This window comes from Anguilla anguilla, chromosome 1 (genome assembly GCF_013347855.1).
Source record: "Anguilla anguilla isolate fAngAng1 chromosome 1, fAngAng1.pri, whole genome shotgun sequence".
Lineage (NCBI taxonomy): Eukaryota > Metazoa > Chordata > Actinopteri > Anguilliformes > Anguillidae > Anguilla > Anguilla anguilla.
The window spans coordinates 22,605,893-22,626,708 of record NC_049201.1 but is presented as its reverse complement, the minus strand read 5'-3'; the positions used below and the strand labels follow the sequence as shown (position 1 = coordinate 22,626,708).

Genomic DNA, 20,816 nt, shown 5'->3' with positions numbered 1-20,816 from the left:
CAAAGCCACTCAAAAAGACAGTGGCATTGTCCAAACAATTAGCCTGTCTTCCTTGTGCTAGGCGTTGTATCAATGTGGATAGTCCTCTCTCCATTGCTTTGTATCCTGGGCCACAGCCTTTGTGCTGGTCTTGGTCTTTGGCTAAAGCCAAACTCTCTGTAAACTGATTTTATTATGATCTCTGAACACTGAGTTGGTACTGCAAGCACTTGCCAGGTATGTGCTTTCAGCCCTTTGAGAAAGAAACGCTGTTTAATTTACCCAGCTACCCTGACTTTAATGGCAGCACATTAATGAAAATATGTCGCATAAACCCATTTGGTGATTTACTGTTGGCTCGAACCACAAATCCCACAATACAATTCTATGTTTTTGGACTAAAATCTTACAGCTAAGGAAGCTTATTAAGCAGTGCTTAAGGAAGCTTTCAGTCTTCTCCACTTTCACAATCTTTGCCTCCATTTGATGTACTATGTTTATACACTTATTTTTGTATTGTTTCTATGGTTGAAGCGTGCATAAAGATGCATTAATGTAGCGTTTAATACAGTGTGCACAGTAACTCTTTAGCTCCTGCACTGTATGTAACTCAGCATGTGCATACTGTACATACTGGAGCTCAGTTTATCTACTCTTTCAATCTCCAATCAATTTCAGTAACCTCAGTAATACTTCCTGTTTGAATGAGATAATTATGGGGTTCTGAGAGTGAGTCATGTTCGATTAAACCTTGAGGTCAGACTGGGGCGAGTGGATGGAACTGCCTGCTGTTGAGTTTCTAGTTTCACACCTATATGTGTGCAGAGGCCTTTGCAGCTGAAGCACAAACACACGCGGTGCTCTGCCAAATGCCTGCAATGTAATGTAATGTAATGTACAGGAGCGAGCTCGCACAAATCACAGGGGAGGGGAGGCGTGTCTCTCGCTGATGACAACTGGTATCCTGGCACCGTGGCCCAATTAAACCCACCCTACGCAGGCAGTAGAACTGTGTAGCGCTGCTGCCGTGTCCCAGTCATTGTGAGCCTAGGCTTGACCCTGCAAGTGCCCTGTGTGCCACTGCTGGCTGGCTGACAAATTGCCTCTACGACAGCACTTTGGTTTATTCTTTTAACCTAAAAGGGTTAAATATGACAAATTAATTTCCTTTGTGAAAATGGCAGTTTGTCTTTGTTATGCAGAGCGATTTGTGCATTGTATTTTATTACTTAGCTGGCGTACCATAGTCAGATATCCAGGTTTATACTATGAAAGATGGCTAGCTGCCAGCGAAGTTGGTGGTGGACACTTCTCAGGCTGAGGTGAAGGCAGTTCTTATCTCTGATAGAGCAGCGAGGAAGGAAAAGCCGGCCTTTTCTGAAGTGCGGAAGGGGTTTGTGAAATTCCACAGTGGATCCTGAGCTTTGACTGTGGTTTGGTGAAGAGTGAGTCTCACACTTTCGAGAAAGCGTGGTGTTTGAGGTCATGTTGTCCTCTTGGGGATGACTCATAGATATGTGTCTATATGAGTCTGTAGTGTTGAAATACAGTTTCTTGTGAGTCTTGGGTGTGGGGGTGTGGGTGGGGCAGGGTGAATCTCTGATGTTTCCCTGAACACAGCATGGCAAACCTTTACTTCATTGAGCTTTTTGGGCCACTAATCCCCTTTCCCATAAAGATTAGCATTATGGTTACAATGTTAACCACCGTGTGTGTGTGCGTGTGTGTGTGTGTGTGTTGATTATTACTTCATTGTTACACCCAGGCCCGTATTCATAAAGTATCTCTGTGCAGAAGTGGTAATCTAGGATCAGATTTCCCACATCCACATCCTAACCTCATCTGTTACGGGTTTATAGGCAAGACTGATCCTAGGTCAGTGCTCCTACTCTGAGGCTCTTTATGAATATGGGCCCCAGTTCAGCTGTCTCGTGATGGTATTGATTGCAAACGTTTCGACATTGCTGTGCGGTGATTGTTTTTGGCCGTAATAAAACGATGACATCATTTCCATCCTGTGTGTTGCAGGTATGCCTTACATTTCCTGGTTCAGAGCGGACTCACCTACAGCATCATGATCCTGGCTAGCCTGGAGCACATGCACAAGTGAGCAGCAAACCCGTCCCAGATTCCACAGAGTCAGAGCGGAGCGAGATCACCCCCCACCCCCACCCCCACCCCCACCCCCCCCCCCCCCCGCTATCTGCGTCACCTTGTGTATCTGTTCGCCTCGGGCACGGGAGAGCTTGTGCGTGTGAGCTGAGGTCACATTCATGGAAGGATGTGATCACAAGGCACGCGCGCTCACTCCCCCGCGGGAATGTGCCTAAAAATAAAAAAGCCAGACAATCGCCACGGACATGGGAGGGAGAGGGAGAGGGAGAGAGGGAGAGAGGGAGAGAGGGAGAGAGGGAGGGAGGGAGGGAGGGAGGGAGGGAGGGAGGGAGGGAGGGAGGGAGCAAAGAGGGAGAGTGTTAGACGGAATAGTCTCGGCATTTTACCAGTTTAAGTTGCCAGTGTAAACTCATCACTGGGCAGATGATAGCGGCTTCCTTTGGCCAGTTTATTTACGGTGAGCTCTAGCATTTACGCAGAGAGAATTCATGATGCTGCCGTTTTTTTCTGCATAAGGAGGGTTCTAAGATTTGCAGGAGGTTTTATGCAGCGCACCTGACAGACCAGGTAGAACCTGGACCGGTACCGTACCGACTTTAGCCTGGTATCTGGCAGGGCAGTGCGTTGTTGCCCATGGGGTCGTTCAGGTAGGGAGGGTCTTATTTGCTGCCATATTCCCTCCTGTGTGGGAAATATAGTATGGAGAATTATACTTTTAGTATACTTACAGTATAATTCATGTTTATATGATTATACTTCCAGAACGCTGAAGTATACTGTTTTTTTATGTGAGCTGCATCATTGCTCGGTGGTGACACCGCTGAGGTAGCTTAGCTAGCATAGCTAGCAGCCCGCAGAGGCTATAGAAGCAGCAGCTGCCTGCTAGTGCGCCCCCTCCCAAATCAGCGAAAAGTTTGGCTGCAGCCGAATGAGCTGACAGTCGTAGCAGGTCGTGCCAGCATGCTGTTGAATTGGTCAGTGTTGCTTCTGACCTTAGATTGATGCGACAGCAGTGGTGTTAGCATTAGAATGGGAACAGAGTTTCAGAGGGATGTCTGGGTAGGTATTATATTTGGGAATGACACGGATAAGTAATTGTTTCCAGCTACATCAGTTACACTTGTATTTTTAAACGGGTGTGAACATCAAGTACAGTCAACCAAAATAAAATAACCTGAGAAGTCCTGGCTGCTGATGTCTTGTAAACCATGCTGAAATGCGTGTAAGAATTAAGCAGGAGAGGCTGAGGCTGTACCACAGTTTAGTGATGTCACTTCCCCTCCCTGCGACAGCCTTGGGCCATGGGTGAGGTTGAGGGAGGGTCATATTAGACCGATCAATTCTTAAATGGCTGAGATTTATTAATGAAGCATTAATGGAGTAATTAACCTTACACCTGGCCTGTCCTTCACATGATTAAGTGCATCTTGTCACAATCTCTCTTTTTAATAATTAGAAGCCAATTCGGGCCTCAATCTCTGTGGCCAAGCTATTGTGCACTGGAATTAAAATTACCTTTATAAATTTTTACTAATGTACATGCCTTTCCATTTAATAATGAGGGACTTCAAAAGTGGTTATCTGTGCAGTAAGGGCATTTAAGCCCAAATCTGTGTTTACTTAAGCTTTTGTGCAGACCACTGGACTATTGGACTGAAATGTGGATGTGCAGGGAATTGGCTTTTGGAATTTGTGGATTTAGTTTGGAATTATGATCAGCTAGGCTGTGGGGAATGGGTATGTGGCAGGTGAGGTTTTATTGCCCCTGAAGTCACTTGTGATATAATGGCCCCGGAGGGCCACAGTGCCTGTACGGCTCTCCTTCCGAGTCAGACACTTCTCTCTGAATAATTGTCTCACTGAACCAGTTTAGCTGCCCTGTCAAAGAGAGCGACTTTTCAGATCTACACAGTCCTGGAGGATTGGAGCTGTGTGGATCTAAATGATCCTGCAGGATCTGATATGTGTAGATCACATGATCTTGCGGGATCTGAGCTAGTTAGACCTACATGATCCTGTAAAATCAGAGCTGAGTATATTTATAGATTTCCCCATCATGTCATTGGTATCAGCTGTTCAGGATGCATTTGAGGCCAGTGACACATAACGTCTCTCTGTTGTCAACAGGGCAGACTGTGTCCAGAGAGAGAGAGAGAGAGGGAAAGGACGGGACGGAGGTTAATGCATCCATCTTGGGTGGATGTCATTGACCATTAAGTCTGAAAGCTGTCACACACTGAGCTATCTTGTTAAGACCGAGACAATTCCGTTAAAGGGATCGTTCGCTCATTGGGATTTCTTTAAATAATTTTAGTTTTAGCGTGTTTTTTCATTTGGCCCAGTAATGTATTTAGATGTTTACAGAAGTTACCGCTGAACTTCTGGCTTTACAGTGACTGCTACAGGGACATTAGGGGGTTTGTGGTCTAAAGGAAGAACGTACGCTTCAAGTAACTCCACAACAGTGTGTACAAGGCTTTTTTTTAAGGAGCCGGGTGTTTTGGGACAAGACAGAGACGTATTTATTTACTACGCTGTTCTTAATGGAAATTCCTGGGCAATTTACCAAATTTCTAAAAGGAATCGTGAAATGGAATCCTTCCTGTCCAAATTGAAATCGGTAGCAGATAAATACAGTTGAGTTTCCACCCTGCTATGTGTTCATTATCCTGCCTTAGTCTCTCAGTGTGTTGGCGGTGTCTTGCTTAAGATGTAAGAATTGGCTGCATTACTTGCTTAATCAGTTCGTTTTTATTCCGGTAGGTCGAGTGAGTCAGATCTATTGCTATATTAAAAGTCTTGGCACACAACAAAGGGTGCGTTGGGAAAAAGTCTGTGCCCTGCCCTGATTGGCTGTAACTTGGGTAGTATTTTAATCCCGTCTCTTACTCCGCTTTATGCGTCTTGGTGACATTTCACTCGGCTTCCTGGTCTCCCCGGCAGTGTGCGAGTGTCACTGAAAGAACGTTCTGGAGCGGCTGCCTAATCCTCGGTGACCTGGTCCCGGTCTGCCTGCGGCGTGGAGACAGCGCCGCCTGCTGGCGGCTCTGAATAGTGACGCGGCCGTGGTCACACTGACCTGGGTCCCTGTGGCCAGATGCACGCTGTGTGTGAATCAGTTGGGACTCTGAGTTCATGGCCAGAACTTTGGAATATTGAACAAGCTGGCCTGGTCAAGGCTGGATAAAGTTTTGGATTTTGTAACATTTAAGTTATTGGAAACGCAAACAGTGGCTCTGTCCTGGACTGGTTGTTTAGGTTGGGATAACCTCCTCGGTCTGTATCTGCCAAAGTCCTCTGACCTATGACCCCTGCATGGTGTATGTAAGGCTTGTCAGTGTCACTGTAATCATGACATTATAATAATCTATGGTACTGACAAGGCCCCTGAGACAATAGTTTGGTTCCAAGAACAGACTACTGTGAATTTCAACCTCACAGTGCTTTCTGTGGAGCTAGTCATGTGACCCATATGAACCAATTAAATAGTTGTTGGTCTCTGGACTGTTCTCATAGCCCTTTTTGACTATGAATCTGCAGCAACAGGACAAAATTGGCTTCATAGAGCTTTGGAACGTTCTTCTTATGACTGCCAGCTGCATCAGTGACCCCGAAGCAGCTCACTGTTTGAGACTTGCCTCTTTGACGATCAGCCTTAGCTCCCTCCTGCAGCTCACTCATCTGTGCCCCGCGACCTCTTCCCCGCGACCTAAATTCAGCCAAACCCTGTGTTCTCTTCCACTGGTCGCTCATCCAGACGCTGCGGACTCTCTTCTCCCCCAGGTACTGCTTCATGATGGCGCTCGGGTACCTCAGCTTCTGTCAGATCACCCGGGTCTACGTCTTCGACTACGGCATGTATTCCGCTGACTTCACCGGGTAAGTCCCTCCCCATCGGCGGGTGCCATTTTGGGTCTTGGGTTTTGGGTCTTCATGTTAACTAAATCGCAGCTGTCAGTAATGGCACAAAGACATAACAGAGACATAGTACTGTTGACACTGGTTATGTTAGGATTGAAAATGACTTTTATACTTCCTGTGAGTTTTCCTATAATCTGTATTTATTTGACAGCTCATTTCTTTCATGCGTAAGCTACTTAAGCCATCCAGCGCGATTAAAAGTGTTGTGATTGAGTGCAGTAGTCTCATTGAAATGCGGCCAAATTCCACCCCTGTCAATCTACTCAAGGGCTGTGAACGGACTGTGCGTTCCCTTTACTTTTTGGCAGGATTACTGTAGGGTTGGTAATTATAATGCCCTGCAACCAAAATGCAATGCGTGTGAACCAAGTTCGGCCCTCTTTGATGTCCCTGATTATGACTGAATGAAATATACGCCCATCAGGTTATTGTTTTCCAAGATGTTGATTGTTTTTTGTGTCACACTGAAATACAATCTGATTGCGTAAAGGAATTCATTCAGGAGGAAAAAACAGTACAGACATGCAGTCTAGGGCGTCCATGACTTTAAATGTCTTTAAATGTCCATGACTTTGAAAAACAATATACTGACAGGTATTTCATTTCATTTAATTGCATTTCATTGCGCTTGTGTTACATTTAATTTTCATACTTCATATCATTTATACCCCCCAAAAATCACAGAGATGGCAGTCTCTTCTTGAACACGTATGTGTAGCTCTGCAGCCGTGCGCAGTGGCGCAGAGTGATGATGTCACCCTCTCTCCTGTGGTGTTTTTAGGCCCATGATGGTCATCACTCAGAAGATCACCAGTTTGGCGTTTGAGATTCACGACGGTAAGGAGGATTTGCACAGGCGCCCTTTGAAGTCCTGAAAGCTTGAATGTCTTCATTCCTTTAGTTGGTCCTCTCTGTCCCATGAAACACTATTTACATTACAGTTGAAAGGTCAAACAAAGGTCACCTGTTTCAGCTGATGGTCACGTTTTCCATAACAAGATTTATTACTTTTCATATTGAAGTTCCTGTACAGCTAACATCTGTTATAATCCATTATGCATCTCTAAGCAATTGATGAGTCATTTCCAGGCAATTATGTGTTTACATCTGTTCTATTTTTCAGTGTTAGATATATTGTACACTTATGTACTGGACATACTATTTTCACAAATTTCCCAGGCCCCATTCCCATCCTTTACTATTGGAAATAGTCTGGAAAGGCATTTGCGATTTCCCAACAGTAAACACGCGGGATTTAACAATTTATGTTAATCAAGGTTATGCAACAAACCGCGACACTGCATGCCTAATCATATGGCTCACGTGAACACCGCCATACCTAAACAACTCCTCCTCATATTCTGTGTGTGCAAGTCTTTATGCTCAGATTATTTTTTACTCTCAGCAGACTGGTCTGACCAGTCATATTTGTGAGCCCTTTCTCTCATTATACCATGATATATATGTTCAGGAAATCAGCCATTTTGAGTATTATCTGATGTGATTCTTCATCCGTTATTTCACGTGGGCAACAACTCCCTCTCTGTAAACTGCATGCGCTTTCCAGTTGAGTCAGGGAAGTGAGTCAGGGTCAGGATGGACGACGCGCTGTTCCCAGCGCAAGAACTTTATGAGTGTTTTTGTCTCCGGGTTCTTACAGGAATGTTCCGGAAGGAAGAACAGCTCAGCCCAAATCAGAGAATCCTGGCTGTAAGGTATGTTTTAAAGGTATGTTTCTTGTGGGTTAAAAAAAAAAAAAGAACCTGCTTCCTCAGGGAGCAGGAGGTTTTAAAATCTCATGCCTGGAATTCAGTTATCAGCAATGTGTTTTATGCATTTCCTTGATGGGCAGGGGCTTGTACAGGGCTTGTGCTTGAGTAATGTGCAGTTTCACATATAGTCATGCTATGTTTCTTATGAGTCTGACACATACTTTCGCTTATATCATTGAGTCTCTTTGTTATGATATGCAGATTGGCACTGTTCATTCCCCATTTTCACACCAAAGGATTTCCTTGTTGTTTCCAAGGCAACAGCACGTTCACACAACAACATGTGACCAGTGTCTGCACAGGAAGGTGTCAGAGACCAAGCTGAATTTTAAGGAGGAGGGAGAAGGGGAGGAAATGTTGGAGATCAGTGAAAAGTCTAGTGATCATTAAAAGGTCATTAAGGAGCAATGAAAGAGTAATGAGCTTTGTGTCAATCTTCTTTCTGTACTGGAAGATGCTCTAGCAGAAAGTGAAATGTCATTATTTTCGTATGAGGGTGTATCTAACATCTTAATTAATCCAATAATGAATGCATTCACGGAGGTTAATCATGTAATATGTGGGGGCCAACACCGGATATTGGGAAGCTCAAGTCCTGTTTTAGTTGTTAGTGCTTATTCTGTGACAAAAGTTGATTACAGTTCACTGCTTTTATCCAAAACGGCTTGCAAAAATGTCAGGCAAAAGACAGAGGATGCAAATGTATCAGTATCACTAGTGATAGTAAACGTCATTACAGAAACCTGCAACGTAACATTAAGTGCAGTAGTAGGTGCAAGAGAAACATAATATTATGATGTAATAATTTAATTTGTGTTCATGGTGTACTGTATTTGAGGCTGCCAAAGGTGCAGGAGAGTCATAAACAATTTAAATTGCCTAAAAATAAAATAATAAGGTATTTGTTTGTTCATATAATGTTTCTGAACCATAATTATAGCTTTGTCCACTCATTGCATTGCAGCACACAGAACTTTGTTTGAGTTTGCACTGCTTGTGAGAATAATGATTCTTATTACAGTCTTTGTTACTTTACTTGACAACAGAAAAACATGCACATGTACAAACATATACACACACAAATGCTCAGGAAGAAAGTAAGTTTTTGGTTGGGTGATCTCTTGCTGCCCCATACAGCCTACAGAGCACAGTTGACAAGGGGCACCCTCAGTACAATCCAAAAAGAAACCCACTTTAAAAGTCCTTCAGTACTGCGAATGCCTTAGCCGAGGCCTGCCAGCGGAGGAAAAGATGGTCTCTTCCTTCCCTGTTATGGAAAGACGTGAAAAGACGGTCGGAATAGGTTTCTTCAGACCGTGTACATAATAATAGCATTGTCTGTTATATTATAAATGAACCGTGTGTGGTTCTGTTTTTTACTTGGATTTCATTATTGGTCTTTGTGTTTTTGCGGTCTTTTTGGGTGACGTCTGTGTTGCTGGCTCTGCTGTTTCCCTTCTGCAGAAGGATGCCCAGCCTCCTGGAGTACTTGAGCTATAACTGTAACTTCATGGGGATCCTGGCCGGTCCCACGTGTTCGTACAACGACTACATCGCTTTCATCGAGGGCACCGCCTACCACCAGAAACACCAGGAGTCCAACGGGAAAGAGAACGGGAAGTACAAGCAGAGCGATCCCTCGCCAAAGGTACGCTTCCTGCCCTTTGTCTCCCCCTGTTGGCCGGATTTTGTTCGCAGATTGAGTGGGCAGGGAAGAAGTGGCTCAGCTATACATATTCATTACAGCTCAAGACTGCTCTCTGGAAAACAAATCAATCTGACTGGCCAGTGAGCATCTGATTTTTTTTACACTTGCAACTCCTTCCCCTGAGAATAACTGGAATGAGTATGGAAGTCTTGCCATCTGTGCCTTCTGTTTTTTCATGTTCTGGGCTCATGTCTTTTCATTGCACCCAAGAAATTCTTATTTGTGTCTGTTGCTCTTCCGTGAGCAGCTCTGACGAGTGCTGGAAGTCCTGTCTGTGCTTTCTTACTAGACGTCCACTAGAGGTCGCTAAAGACCACCTGTTCCAGCCATGCTAATTACAGAAGTATACGAGCTCTATGATAATCTCACTGCCATTAACACCTGTCCCTTAATGGATCATTCATTAACCAGGAAAAATGTGAACCAGGTCTTTCATGTATGGCAGTACATTAGAAGTTGTATACTTGGAGGGCAGATGTAAGAATGAGGTTTTTTCTTTGCAAGTACAAAACTTACTGCTCTCATAACTCAGTGCCCACATTCACCACCCCCATTGAGGAAATAGAAGTGGTTTTCACATTGGTTTTACACCCTGCTTTTGCAACCCACAAAGTGAGGGCATGACTGCTTATTGCAGGGTTGCCCCATGGAGTGGTGTGGGCTTCTTCACTTGCATTAATTCTACTTTTAAAAGGCACTTAAAATTATTCTCTGAAAACCATTTTGTATAAAAATGAAAAACTGTGTAAATGTGGTATTTAGTTTAATGGACTCATAAGGGACACATTAAACCCTCTTATAAGCTTCAGCCTTTGATGCTTTCCCCCCGGTGTGATATTTTGCCGGAGTGCTGGAAATGAATATTGAGCTGCAGTGAGGTGTGGTGATCGTTTAGCATGCAGAGGACCGGGGACCTCTCCGTCTCTCCAGCTGGTCCCAAATCGTTTCCTTCTGCCCCCGCAGAAAGACGTGATCTACAAGCTGTGCACCTGTGCCATCTCCCTGCTGGTGTACCTGTTCGTCTTCAGGATATGCCCCGTGGAGCGCAACATCGAGGACGGCTTCATCGCGTCCACGCCCTTCTACGGCCAGGTCCTCTACCTCTATCTCTCCATGCTGGCCACCAGACCCAAGTACTACTTCGTCTGGACTCTCGGTATGTGTCCAGCTCGGTTCTCCTGGCTTCGAATGGAACCTGCGAGGTGCTAACTCACAGCGTGTTTGAAGGTTTCAAAAGCGCACAAAGTAATTACACGTCGCTGATGTCATAACATAGCACAGCAGGGTGGTTCTACAGGAAATGGAAACTCTGGGAAAGGGATTAGTTGGACGCACAGCCTTTCTGAATCAGCCCTCTATGCATGAGCATTCCGACTCAAATACTGAAAATCTCAAAAATATCCAGCATTTTCCTACCTACTGAATTATAGGTAGCTTGCTGGCGGTAACGTGTGCATTAGCTAACCGTAAGGAAATGATGACTGTAATTTTGTCAGCAGCAGTTGAAAAAATAGCTGAGAGCATGCCCAGGTGTAAAAGTAGGAACATATAATAGGTATGAGACAAATAACACGCCAAATGCAGATAATTGTCCATTAAGGAGTCCATAGATAGAGCCCTTGAACCCAAAGCCATAAGAGGGAGAGGGAGCCATCACATCCACATGCTGATCCTCGTAAACCTACATTTGGTAGCTGTGGTATGTTCATGTTGGCTGTTGGCAGGGTCTGCATAATTGTAATTGTTGTGCACTGAGTTTGGCTGCTGTCAATCAGCATGGGTTTTAGGAAGAGATAATTTCATGTGGCATTAGTGCCGTAAGGTTGCTTACATGACCTTGTTACTTTTAGTACGCTAATTAGCCAATCGCAAAGCAAATGAATAAATGTTTTCCATCTCCCCCTGCATCAACAGGTCCATGTTGTCAACACACGTACATTTCAGACATGTTGGAGTTTTAAACATCAGGTTTAAACCTCTAGACCACGGAACTGAATTACAATTTGAGCAGCTAATCCTTATTCCACAGCTTTGGATAGCTGTTCCAGTTGTAATGCAGTTCTGAGGTCTTCAAGTTTAAACCTGAGGTTTAAACTCCAGCTAAGTGCACTGCAGTTGGCCAGTGCAGTCTCATAATGCAAATCAGCAGGGTTGTTGACTTCTGCTATGGCTCCTCTGAAGTGAAACGGCTTTCCTTGGGCCATTGTAGCAAAAGCTAATTTGTGCACGTCGATAACAACTGCAGTTGCTGTCCTTGATATGTAGCGTTGTTTAAATCTTTCCTTTTTGAAACGTGTGATCTGTCGACTGATTGCTCAGGCTCCCAGTGTGGTTTCCTCTGCCTTGAGGCCCTATTGGATGTTATGTGTGAATGGAGTTCTGCAGTGTCGGACTGAGTCCACTGTGCACGCAATCTGTTAAGTGAGCATCGTAGATTGCGGGGAAGGATGTTCTGCGCTAATTATTGTTTCTTCCTGTTTTTTCTCGTCAGCCGATGCCATTAACAATGCTGCTGGGTTTGGTTTCAATGGATACAACAAAGATGGCACACCCAGATGGGATTTGATATCAAACTTGAGAATACTGGACATTGAGGTGAGATTCAGTCAAGAAATTCTTTCATTTCCTTCTTTTGCTATTGTTTGGAGCGTTACTGATTTGGAAAAAAAATACCCACACGCAGTATTTAATTCTCCAAACAAGTTCTGTTTTCAAAGGTCTTTGTTTGGTATAACTATAGCTGTTGAAGGCTTTTTATTTTATAGTTTGATTCCTGAATTTTTTTTTTTTTTTACTGTTTACAGTTTGCCACCAGCTTTAAGATGTTCCTGGATAACTGGAACATCCAGACTGCACTTTGGCTCAAAAGGTAAAGGTGTTCAGCAGTAGGGTGTTGAGCAAAAATGTGCTCAGCACTCGGGTGTACACCAGCAAGGTATTCGGCAGACAGTTATGCAGGTGTACAGTATAGCACTCAATTGTGTTCAGTGCTGCTGTTCTGTGATATTAACTGGGCTTCGCTGTCAAAGCTTTGTGCTCTGTAATCTGTTGCATAGAGTACACAGTGTTACCAAGTTGTTCTGTCTTTTCTGTTATCAGACTGTCAGTGGCAGTGCTGTGTAGCGTATCTGTACTATGTTGTCACTGTCAGTGCTGTGTGGAGTATCTGTACTATGTTAGTCACTGTCAGTGCTGTGTGGAGTATCTGTACTATGTCAGTTTGTCAGTGCTGTGTAGAGTATCACTACTGTGTTCTCAGTTTGTTTGTCAGTGCTTTGTTGTCCACTGTGCTACTGCATCAATTCAGTGTAGACAAACATATTCTGACAATGTTTTTGTTCAACATAAATTGAAAGTATTCTCTATTCCTCAATGGCACTGATCTCACTGATTATGCACATATGATGCAAATCCATTATGTCACTCTTGCTGGCTCAGCTCACAGGAATGTTATGTAATGTTATGTGACATAATGTTGTACGATGCATTAAATTGCAATGGTGATTTTTAAAAAATTTAACTTAATGTGGTCGTTCTCACTCCCGCACTCTGCCTAAAACAAAATAGTTTGTAGGATAAGTTCACATTTTATTGAAACCTTGTAGGGCTGGAGACTGAAGGAATAGCTCAATGAAAACTGAAAACGTCTTCGCTGTCCGCAGGGTGTGTTACGAGCGCTGTCCCTACAACCCCACTGCGGCCACGTTTTTGCTCTCCGCCATGTGGCACGGGGTGTACCCCGGCTATTACCTCACCTTCTTCACTGGCATCCTGATGACACTGGCAGCACGAGCGGTAGGAAATGACATCATAGCACACAGCACGCACTGCAAAACCACATCACAACACACACTGCAAAACCACATCACAGCACTCAGCACACACTGCAAAATCACATCACAGCACACACTGCAAAACCACATCACAGCACTCAGCACGCACTGCAAAATCACATCACAGCATGCACTGCAAAACCACATCACAGCACTCAGCACACACTGCAAAATCACATCACCTTACACAGCACAAACTGCAAAACCACATCATAACACACACTGCAAAACCACATCATAACACACACTGCAAAACCACATCATAACACACACTGCAAAACCACGTCACAAAAAGCATTGTAAAGCCACAACACAGCACACACTGCACCAGAGCACTCACTGAAAAGCCACATCACACTTTTATTAGCCAAGTTATTGCATAGAACCCTGTGGATGAACTTTTCTGTAGAATGATTTTAATGTCTTTCCAACTCAAACCATAAAAAATCACAGTGCTTTTTAAAAAAATATATGATAAATAATAAATGCATATGAATCATATGGATATGCATTTTCCCAGTGGTGTATCGTAGTGACTATGGCAACTATATCTGATAAACTTGACTCAAACTCCCCCCCCCATACACTCAGTTTTGCATGATCATTTTAACACTACTGTCTTTGTGATCTATGTCCAGATAAGGCACAATATCAGGCAGCACTTCTTGGGTTCAGCGACACACAAGTTGATCTATGATGTCATCACGTGGGTGGGAACCCAGATCGCCATTTGTTACACAGTCGTTCCGTTCGTACTGCTGGCGGTGGGACCATCATTAAAGTTCTACAGGTGAGTTCCCCAGAGGCCAGTCATCCACGGTCACATGATCTGCTCGAATGTCAATTATAGGGGGTCCATCTTTGGTCATAAACGCTAACGTTAAGGAGCGCATTTTTATCATGTAAATGTGTATTTCAGTGGCTATCCTGTTGTCTGAAATTACAGTGCGTACATTTAAAATATTACTCCACTCCTCCTTCTCTCCTCCCCTTCTTCTCTCATCCGTCCCTCTTTCCCTTCTCCTCTCCCTCCTCCCTGCCCTCTCTCCCCAGATCGTGGTACTTCTGCATCCACGTCCTCTGCTTGCTGCTGGTTGTAGCCCTGCCGGTGAAGCCCAGGCACCTGCGTCTGAAGGAGCAGCAGAACAGCCTGCATCAGGCCCCCTGCGGAGAGGGCGTGGCCCAGAACAGCCACGCCTCCACGGACAACAACTGCAACCAGAAAGGGAAGAGCACATGATGAGGTGCGCGCTGATGCGTTTTTCCCCTGGGAACAGTGCCCAGCTTCTTTTTTTTTCTAAAGACAGACTGGCTGACAAGACAGTCAGACAAACTTATAAAAATAAAACCAACAACAACAAAAAAAAGTCAACCTTTCAGTAGCAGCGACACTCGGAGAGCGATCGTGTTTTGTCTTGGGAGCGCAGAGCGCGTAGCGCCGGGACCGAGCGAAGCCAACCCGCGGAAATTCGACGAGTAATAATAAACGAAAAACTGAAACTGTGTGGGACGACGGCGAAATGGCGGTTTGCGGAGGAATCCGAAGTGACGTGCTGAAAAGGAACAGAAGTTGCCTTATACCCTCTGTCGGCAGTCAGGCGCGGCTGTCAGCACGGTCGGGTTTTTCCCAATGGGAAAAGCCCACAGCGCTCTTGCAGTTCCAAACCCTTACAGCAGAGGGTGCCGTTTCTGTTTGGTTTGTAATGGTGTTTAGAGGGTTTTGGTCATTGTGGAAATACACTATCACCTCCATTGGAAAATAATTTTTTTTTTTAAATAGGAAATTGTGAAAGAAAAAATACATTTTAAAGTTGCTGGATGCCAATCTACTCAAATAGGCCTTAGGATATCCCACTCTTTAGCCATCGTTTTGTTTACGTGAAGCTGAACTGTTCCCGAGCCAAGAGGTCTTTCCATCGTGTCCGTTCGTATCCACTTCTTTCTTCAAACTGTGTGTGTCCCTCAGAAGCAATGGCTTGCCGTAACTGAACGTCTGTGCCCTGGCCCTTCAGTGCAGTGTCCGCAGTTTTAAGACACTGGCGCACTGACTTACGGTACAGTTTCCCTGAAAATCGCCTATGTCCGGTGAAGAACCGAAGTGCGACGCTGATTTGTAATTTCTCGACTGAAAAGTTTGATTGAATGCGACGCTGGTTTGCGATTATCAAACTTTTCAGTCGAGAAATTATAAACCAGCATCGCATCCTTTCTCCATTTGCGATTTTTGTTGTGACTGGGTTAAAAGGGCTTTTGGGTTTTGGGTTTGGGATTGGTTTGCACAGGTTCCTTCAGGACCCAGAATCTTGCCTCCCTTTCCTTAACGTTGGTTTAATTTGCGTCCTCGTCACAAACTGCAAGGTGTATTCCTGCGTTCGATATCCAAATTGGCCCTCTCTGATTTGATTTGTTTGCTGTTTATTGTAGACCAACTTTCTTGTTTGAATATGGGTAATATATTTAAAGAAAAATAGTTTTCGACCCTTTTGACCTTTCAGTTTTGCACAAGTATTCTAAATATGTCAAAATTTAAATGAGACACAAGTGAGTTCTTACCTTTTTTTGCGAAATTGATGATGTCCTCAGTATAATTCGGTCAACAAATGTGAAATGCCAGCTATAATATTTCATACTAAAGTTCAGTAAATTTCTACCTGTAAATGAACCTTGGTGAGGCTTTATATTAAATATTGACTTTTCTGTTTCTTAAGAACCTTGTTTCTTGAGACACATAATGCTGATTGTCCACCAGCTGTCCTTTGAATGACCAGCCAGGCAAGCATTTAAACTGTTCCTGCTTTTAAGAAAATAGCAAAAAGGTATTCATCAGCATCATTACCAGCTCAATCTAAGCAGGTTTGTACCTGTGAATCATCATTGAAGACCATGATGAACTGTGAACATACAAAGCTGATGTTTAACAGCAGAATCCCAAAAAAATCTATACTGTTTTACTCTCACGTTCAGTCAAAAGCAATAGAATAAGATCCACTTTAAGGTTACAGATTGGTTGGAAGGTGAAAATACAGGCAAGAAAACCAAATTGTGAAAATTTAATGGCCACAGCTGTGCTCCACATGGCCATTTTAAACTTTAGATTAAATAACTGAATGACCCAATACAGTGTGCATTTTCTTAGGCATTATTTTCCTTTAATCATGTATCAAAGGACCTTAATCTTACATGCTGCTTGCTTGGTAAATTCAGCCATACTGTAAATTCAGGAGAATATTTTGTAAAGATTTAAAATTCAATGAGAGGATTTTTATCAACAGGAAATGTCTTATTGTCTTAATTTTTTTTGCTATGACAATGACGAAACTAGCAAAATCTGGCGCTGATGTTCTAGGGTGGTTATGTTACTGTAGAAGGGAGCCAAGGAACGGTTCTTTGTCTTGTAACTCTTCAGTTTACTGTCAACTAACGGAAATCATTTTATTGAATTGTGTGTTTTAATGGCCAGTCCAACTAATGCAACATTTGAAAAATAGATTTCTTTTTGTATGGATGCATATTGGATTAAGTATTTTAAAACGTTATAGATACTCTTTTTGCTTTTTTCTCTGAAAGTGTGAAAGGTTCCACCAAATTATGGGTAAGATTTCTAAGAGTCCGATGGAAAGGTTGTGCAATATGTGCCCTGAACAAACCTGTTATGCGTCTCTTCTTTTTATGAGACCTCCCCTCCGTCCACTTTGGTCAGTGTCTCAGGCCCAGCTTTCCTACAACTCTCTCAGATGTTCTGCAAAATGCATTGGACGCATTCTAGAATGTTCCGAGCTTGACAGAGATCCCTGGGATTTCACTGCACAAGTCTCCTGGTCCTACAGAAAGCAGCACATACTTTCTGGGACTGGCAGACCCTACCATGCGAACATGAAGCGTGCGGGACTTGGTGTGACTTGGAGGGTGATAACTTGTGTGGTGTAAAACTGACTTTTATTTTTATGGGACGGGGTTCATCTGTGGCCTTCGGTATGCGGCCCTCAGAACTTTGAGATTTAGGCGTCTCCTTCGGAAGCTTGCACATCCAGGGTCCAGGAGGGGACACGGATATCCTATTTGATGAACAGATATTCAGCTGTGTGTACCTGTGTGTTACAATTCTGTTTTTGTATTGTCAAAGCTCTGATTCGTTGTCATTTATGAATATTCATAAGACATAGCGAAAGCCAGACCGGTCATAGTTAAGACGACGTGACAACACTGAATCATTACCAGGATGGAACACATAGCTCGCTAACTGTCCATTTTAACAGTCCCTAGAGAGAACTTTGCACAAACTAGCTGATTTTGTGTCTTTGCTGCCATTATTGCCACAACGCTGTCACTGCAATAGTCCAAACCTAGCTTTTCTGATAACCCAAGGGATATTTAAGGCTGCTCAGGTTTTTAAGCACACAAAAATATTTTCTCAGTGTAGAAATGTTTGTTTAAAAAAAAAATCAAAGAATTGAAAAAAAAAATCTGAATAAATGCCAGGACCAACATGTTTTTTCTTTAGAAAACCTCAGCATGTTGGATGCAGTTTGAACCATCAGACAGAGAGTTCCCATATCCTTTTAGTCTACTTTTCCAGCCAAAATGACTGATGAATTCACACATGTTGCTTTTCATATCCATTAGGAGAATTAGTGCCATTTTGTTTGAATAGGACAATAATTTTGCCACGCAAGCCAGCAGATAAATTTATCATGTTCCACTGTACGAAGTGCCAAACCATTTGTGGTGTACAATGTGTCCTGCCTCTGTTTCGGTGTGTGTGTGTGTGTGTGTGTGTGTGTGTGTGTTTGTGTAAAATGTCTACAATGTGTCCTGCCTCTGTGTGTGTGTTTAATTGGGGGGTGGGGGTGGGGGGTCTGTTAGATGGGTTACTGAAAAGATGTTTATTTCCTGTGAAAATAGATTCGATAAAATAGTTATTTTTTTAAACACTTAGTAGATCCAGAAAAAAAGAGAAGGACTCTCTTTTTTGCACTTTTTGTCAGTGGGGTCAGTATTGTAGAGGTACACAGCAGGGAATTCTGGGGAATAAATTAAGGGAAAAAGAAGAAAGAACCAAAGCGCACTTTCGTACACTCATGGTCCGCCCCCTTTCTTCTTTAAATGACTAACGAGAGTTGTAAGTAAATTGGATTGGAAAATAGAATTGAAAGGAAAGTGTTTTTATTGCAGCTCGACTATGAATGTGTACATTAAGTGTATGCTTTGAAAGAAGTGGGGGCGGACCGTTTGCAGGGTTTAAATTTATGATCCCCAAGATATCTGCTTTAGTAATCATACATGTGCGTATATACATGCAGATACATATCTATGTATGTATTTATAGTATGTGCAGTATGTGTGTGTCAACGTAGATATATACATATGATATGTATATAAGCGCCTGAATGTGATTCAGATTCAGTCTCTTGTGTGATAAGACTTATCACACTGAAACACCATTTAGGGATATATATTATGGCGTTTGGATGCTCGCTATATCAAGTGTTTCTCATCAGTTTTACCCTGGTCTCCTCTTCATTCTGGGACTCTGAAGGCCCAAAGCAGTTGTATTAATCGGTCTTGGTATTGCAAAGTTTCACGTCATCATGTGCCGTGTCTGTCTGTGTGTGTGCTTGCGTGTACGTGTAGCGTGTGCGTGCCTGTGTTTAAACTCATGCATGTGTGCTGAGGTCTGTACTGACGAGATTGCTGTTCTGAACTGGCTGCCACTGTGGACGTGACTAAGAGTTTTATTGTAAGTGCAGATGTGCCTGTGGTTTGAATGGACTTTCGTGTGTGGTTGGAACCTTTGTCTGTCCCTCTCACAGTAGATTTGAAGTGTAATGATTTACACTGACAGTGACCCTGTGGTCCTTACCCCTTTTCTAAATGACAGCTTATCACATGCCCCAATTTCCCACTTGCTGTCACCCTTCAGGTTCAGAATTTAGAGCCATACCAGTTGATAGTCCCATACTCATTTACTTGGGCATTCTGATTAGCCTAGCCATTCATGTGTACATTTAATGAACAGTCATCTGGAAGGAAGTGAACACAGGTGAAAGAGCATGGCTTATCCTTTTCTTTTCTTTGTTTGTTTCGCTAATCTCTAGAACTGAATCAATATTTTAGAAGTATGTTGATTGGTGGGTGGAGGGATCAAACTTACACTATTTTAGATATGCTGTTATACTGATGGATAATGACAACTAGTGGATTGTAAGTGATTCTGACCGCTTTGGGGAAGTACCACACTAACTGTTATGCCATGCTCTGGTTTACTTCTTTTTTTTTTTTTTGGGCAGTGGTTCTTGACCAGGGTTCTGAGAATGACTTCACAATGAACCAGATTTGCCTTTTCTCAGTTGACCTGACTGTTTTAAATTTTTTTTCCCCCCATGTTATTGTGTTTTTGAATACATTTATTTTTAAAACGAGTGACAGTTTAATCTTATTTACAAAAGAAATGTATTGTGGTGACAGTGTGTATGCTCCAAAATTGTCACTTTTTGTCAACACTGTGATACATTAATCACTGTTTTATATTTTATAGTAACAAGGCTTTGTAACATTGTAGTGGCTGTACCAGGGGCATTTGTACCTCTTTTGTCTACATGTCTCATTTGTATTCTGGACATTTGTTGGTGTGTGTGTTTCTTGGCAGTACTGATTAAACCAGCTCATACAGAGTTTCACCATTTCATCTTTTTCTGCAAAGATTTCCCTATGTATAGTATACCTTGCAGCTACATTACACACAGTCACTTTGCATCAATTTTTATTTATATGAATAAACAAATTTGGCGGTGACAATAGAATTACATGGGGATTGAGATTAGAGACATTGGTTGAGTTGCAGTAATGACCTTAAGACGCTTTTCCACCGCGTGGTACCGGCTCAACTCGACTCGACTACTCGACTCTACTTGCTTTTGGTACCAGGTACTTCGTTTTCCACTGCAGATAATACCCCCGTCAATGTAGCTGGTCGTCATAGCGACGCCGCATGAAACTGCCGTGACGTCATCTTCAACGCGACGCACACAGGAACAATGGAGGATATCGAACGGATGGTGTTCTTGATTCTCGGTACGTGGCTGTCACAGCAAGGAGACAAATTTTGTTTTTCAGAAGAGGCTGAAGGCAGCAAGACAAAAGACTCCGGAAAAAAACAGGAGAGTTTGGGAATTCCTACATCCGAGCTCAGACGACGAGACGACTCTGGTTGCTCAAAGGCGACGTAAGAGGGTGAAGTCGCTTTTCCACCCAATCAGTGGTCTGCAGTGTTTTCATGTCACTTTTTGGTATCGCCTCAGCTCGCTTGGAACCTCGTCGGTGGTGATACCAAAAAACCAGGTACTATCCACAACTTTTGCCCGATGGAAAACCAAAAAAGTCAAGTAGAATCAAGTCGAGTTGAGTCGGTACCATGCAGTGGAAAAGCGACTTTAGTGAAGATTCACAGATCAAGTCATGTGGTTCTCCTACTCAACAAATAGGGTTCAT

The 20,816-nt window shown here is 43.2% G+C and overlaps 1 protein-coding gene across 2 annotated transcripts in view; it reads left to right on the top strand.

Moving 5' to 3' along the window:
• The window catches only part of LOC118233634 (membrane-bound O-acyltransferase domain-containing protein 2-like), a 47,390-nt gene extending 27,385 nt beyond the window's left edge, over positions 1 to 20,005 (top strand). The window contains exons 3-13 of one of the 2 annotated variants that reach the window (XM_035429436.1): positions 2,008 to 2,085; positions 5,878 to 5,973; positions 6,797 to 6,852; positions 7,676 to 7,730; positions 9,252 to 9,435; positions 10,459 to 10,651; positions 11,987 to 12,090; positions 12,300 to 12,364; positions 13,158 to 13,290; positions 13,967 to 14,118; positions 14,382 to 20,005. In XM_035429436.1, the coding sequence (XP_035285327.1) occupies positions 2,008 to 2,085; positions 5,878 to 5,973; positions 6,797 to 6,852; positions 7,676 to 7,730; positions 9,252 to 9,435; positions 10,459 to 10,651; positions 11,987 to 12,090; positions 12,300 to 12,364; positions 13,158 to 13,290; positions 13,967 to 14,118; positions 14,382 to 14,568 (1,303 nt within the window). In that variant the 3' untranslated portion in view covers positions 14,569 to 20,005. Of the gene's footprint in view, positions 1 to 2,007; positions 2,086 to 5,851; positions 5,974 to 6,796; positions 6,853 to 7,675; positions 7,731 to 9,251; positions 9,436 to 10,458; positions 10,652 to 11,986; positions 12,091 to 12,299; positions 12,365 to 13,157; positions 13,291 to 13,966; positions 14,119 to 14,381 lie in introns of those variants that run through there. The other variant, XM_035429442.1, reaches the window with a different exon arrangement.
• The last annotated feature ends 811 nt before the right edge of the window (positions 20,006 to 20,816 follow it).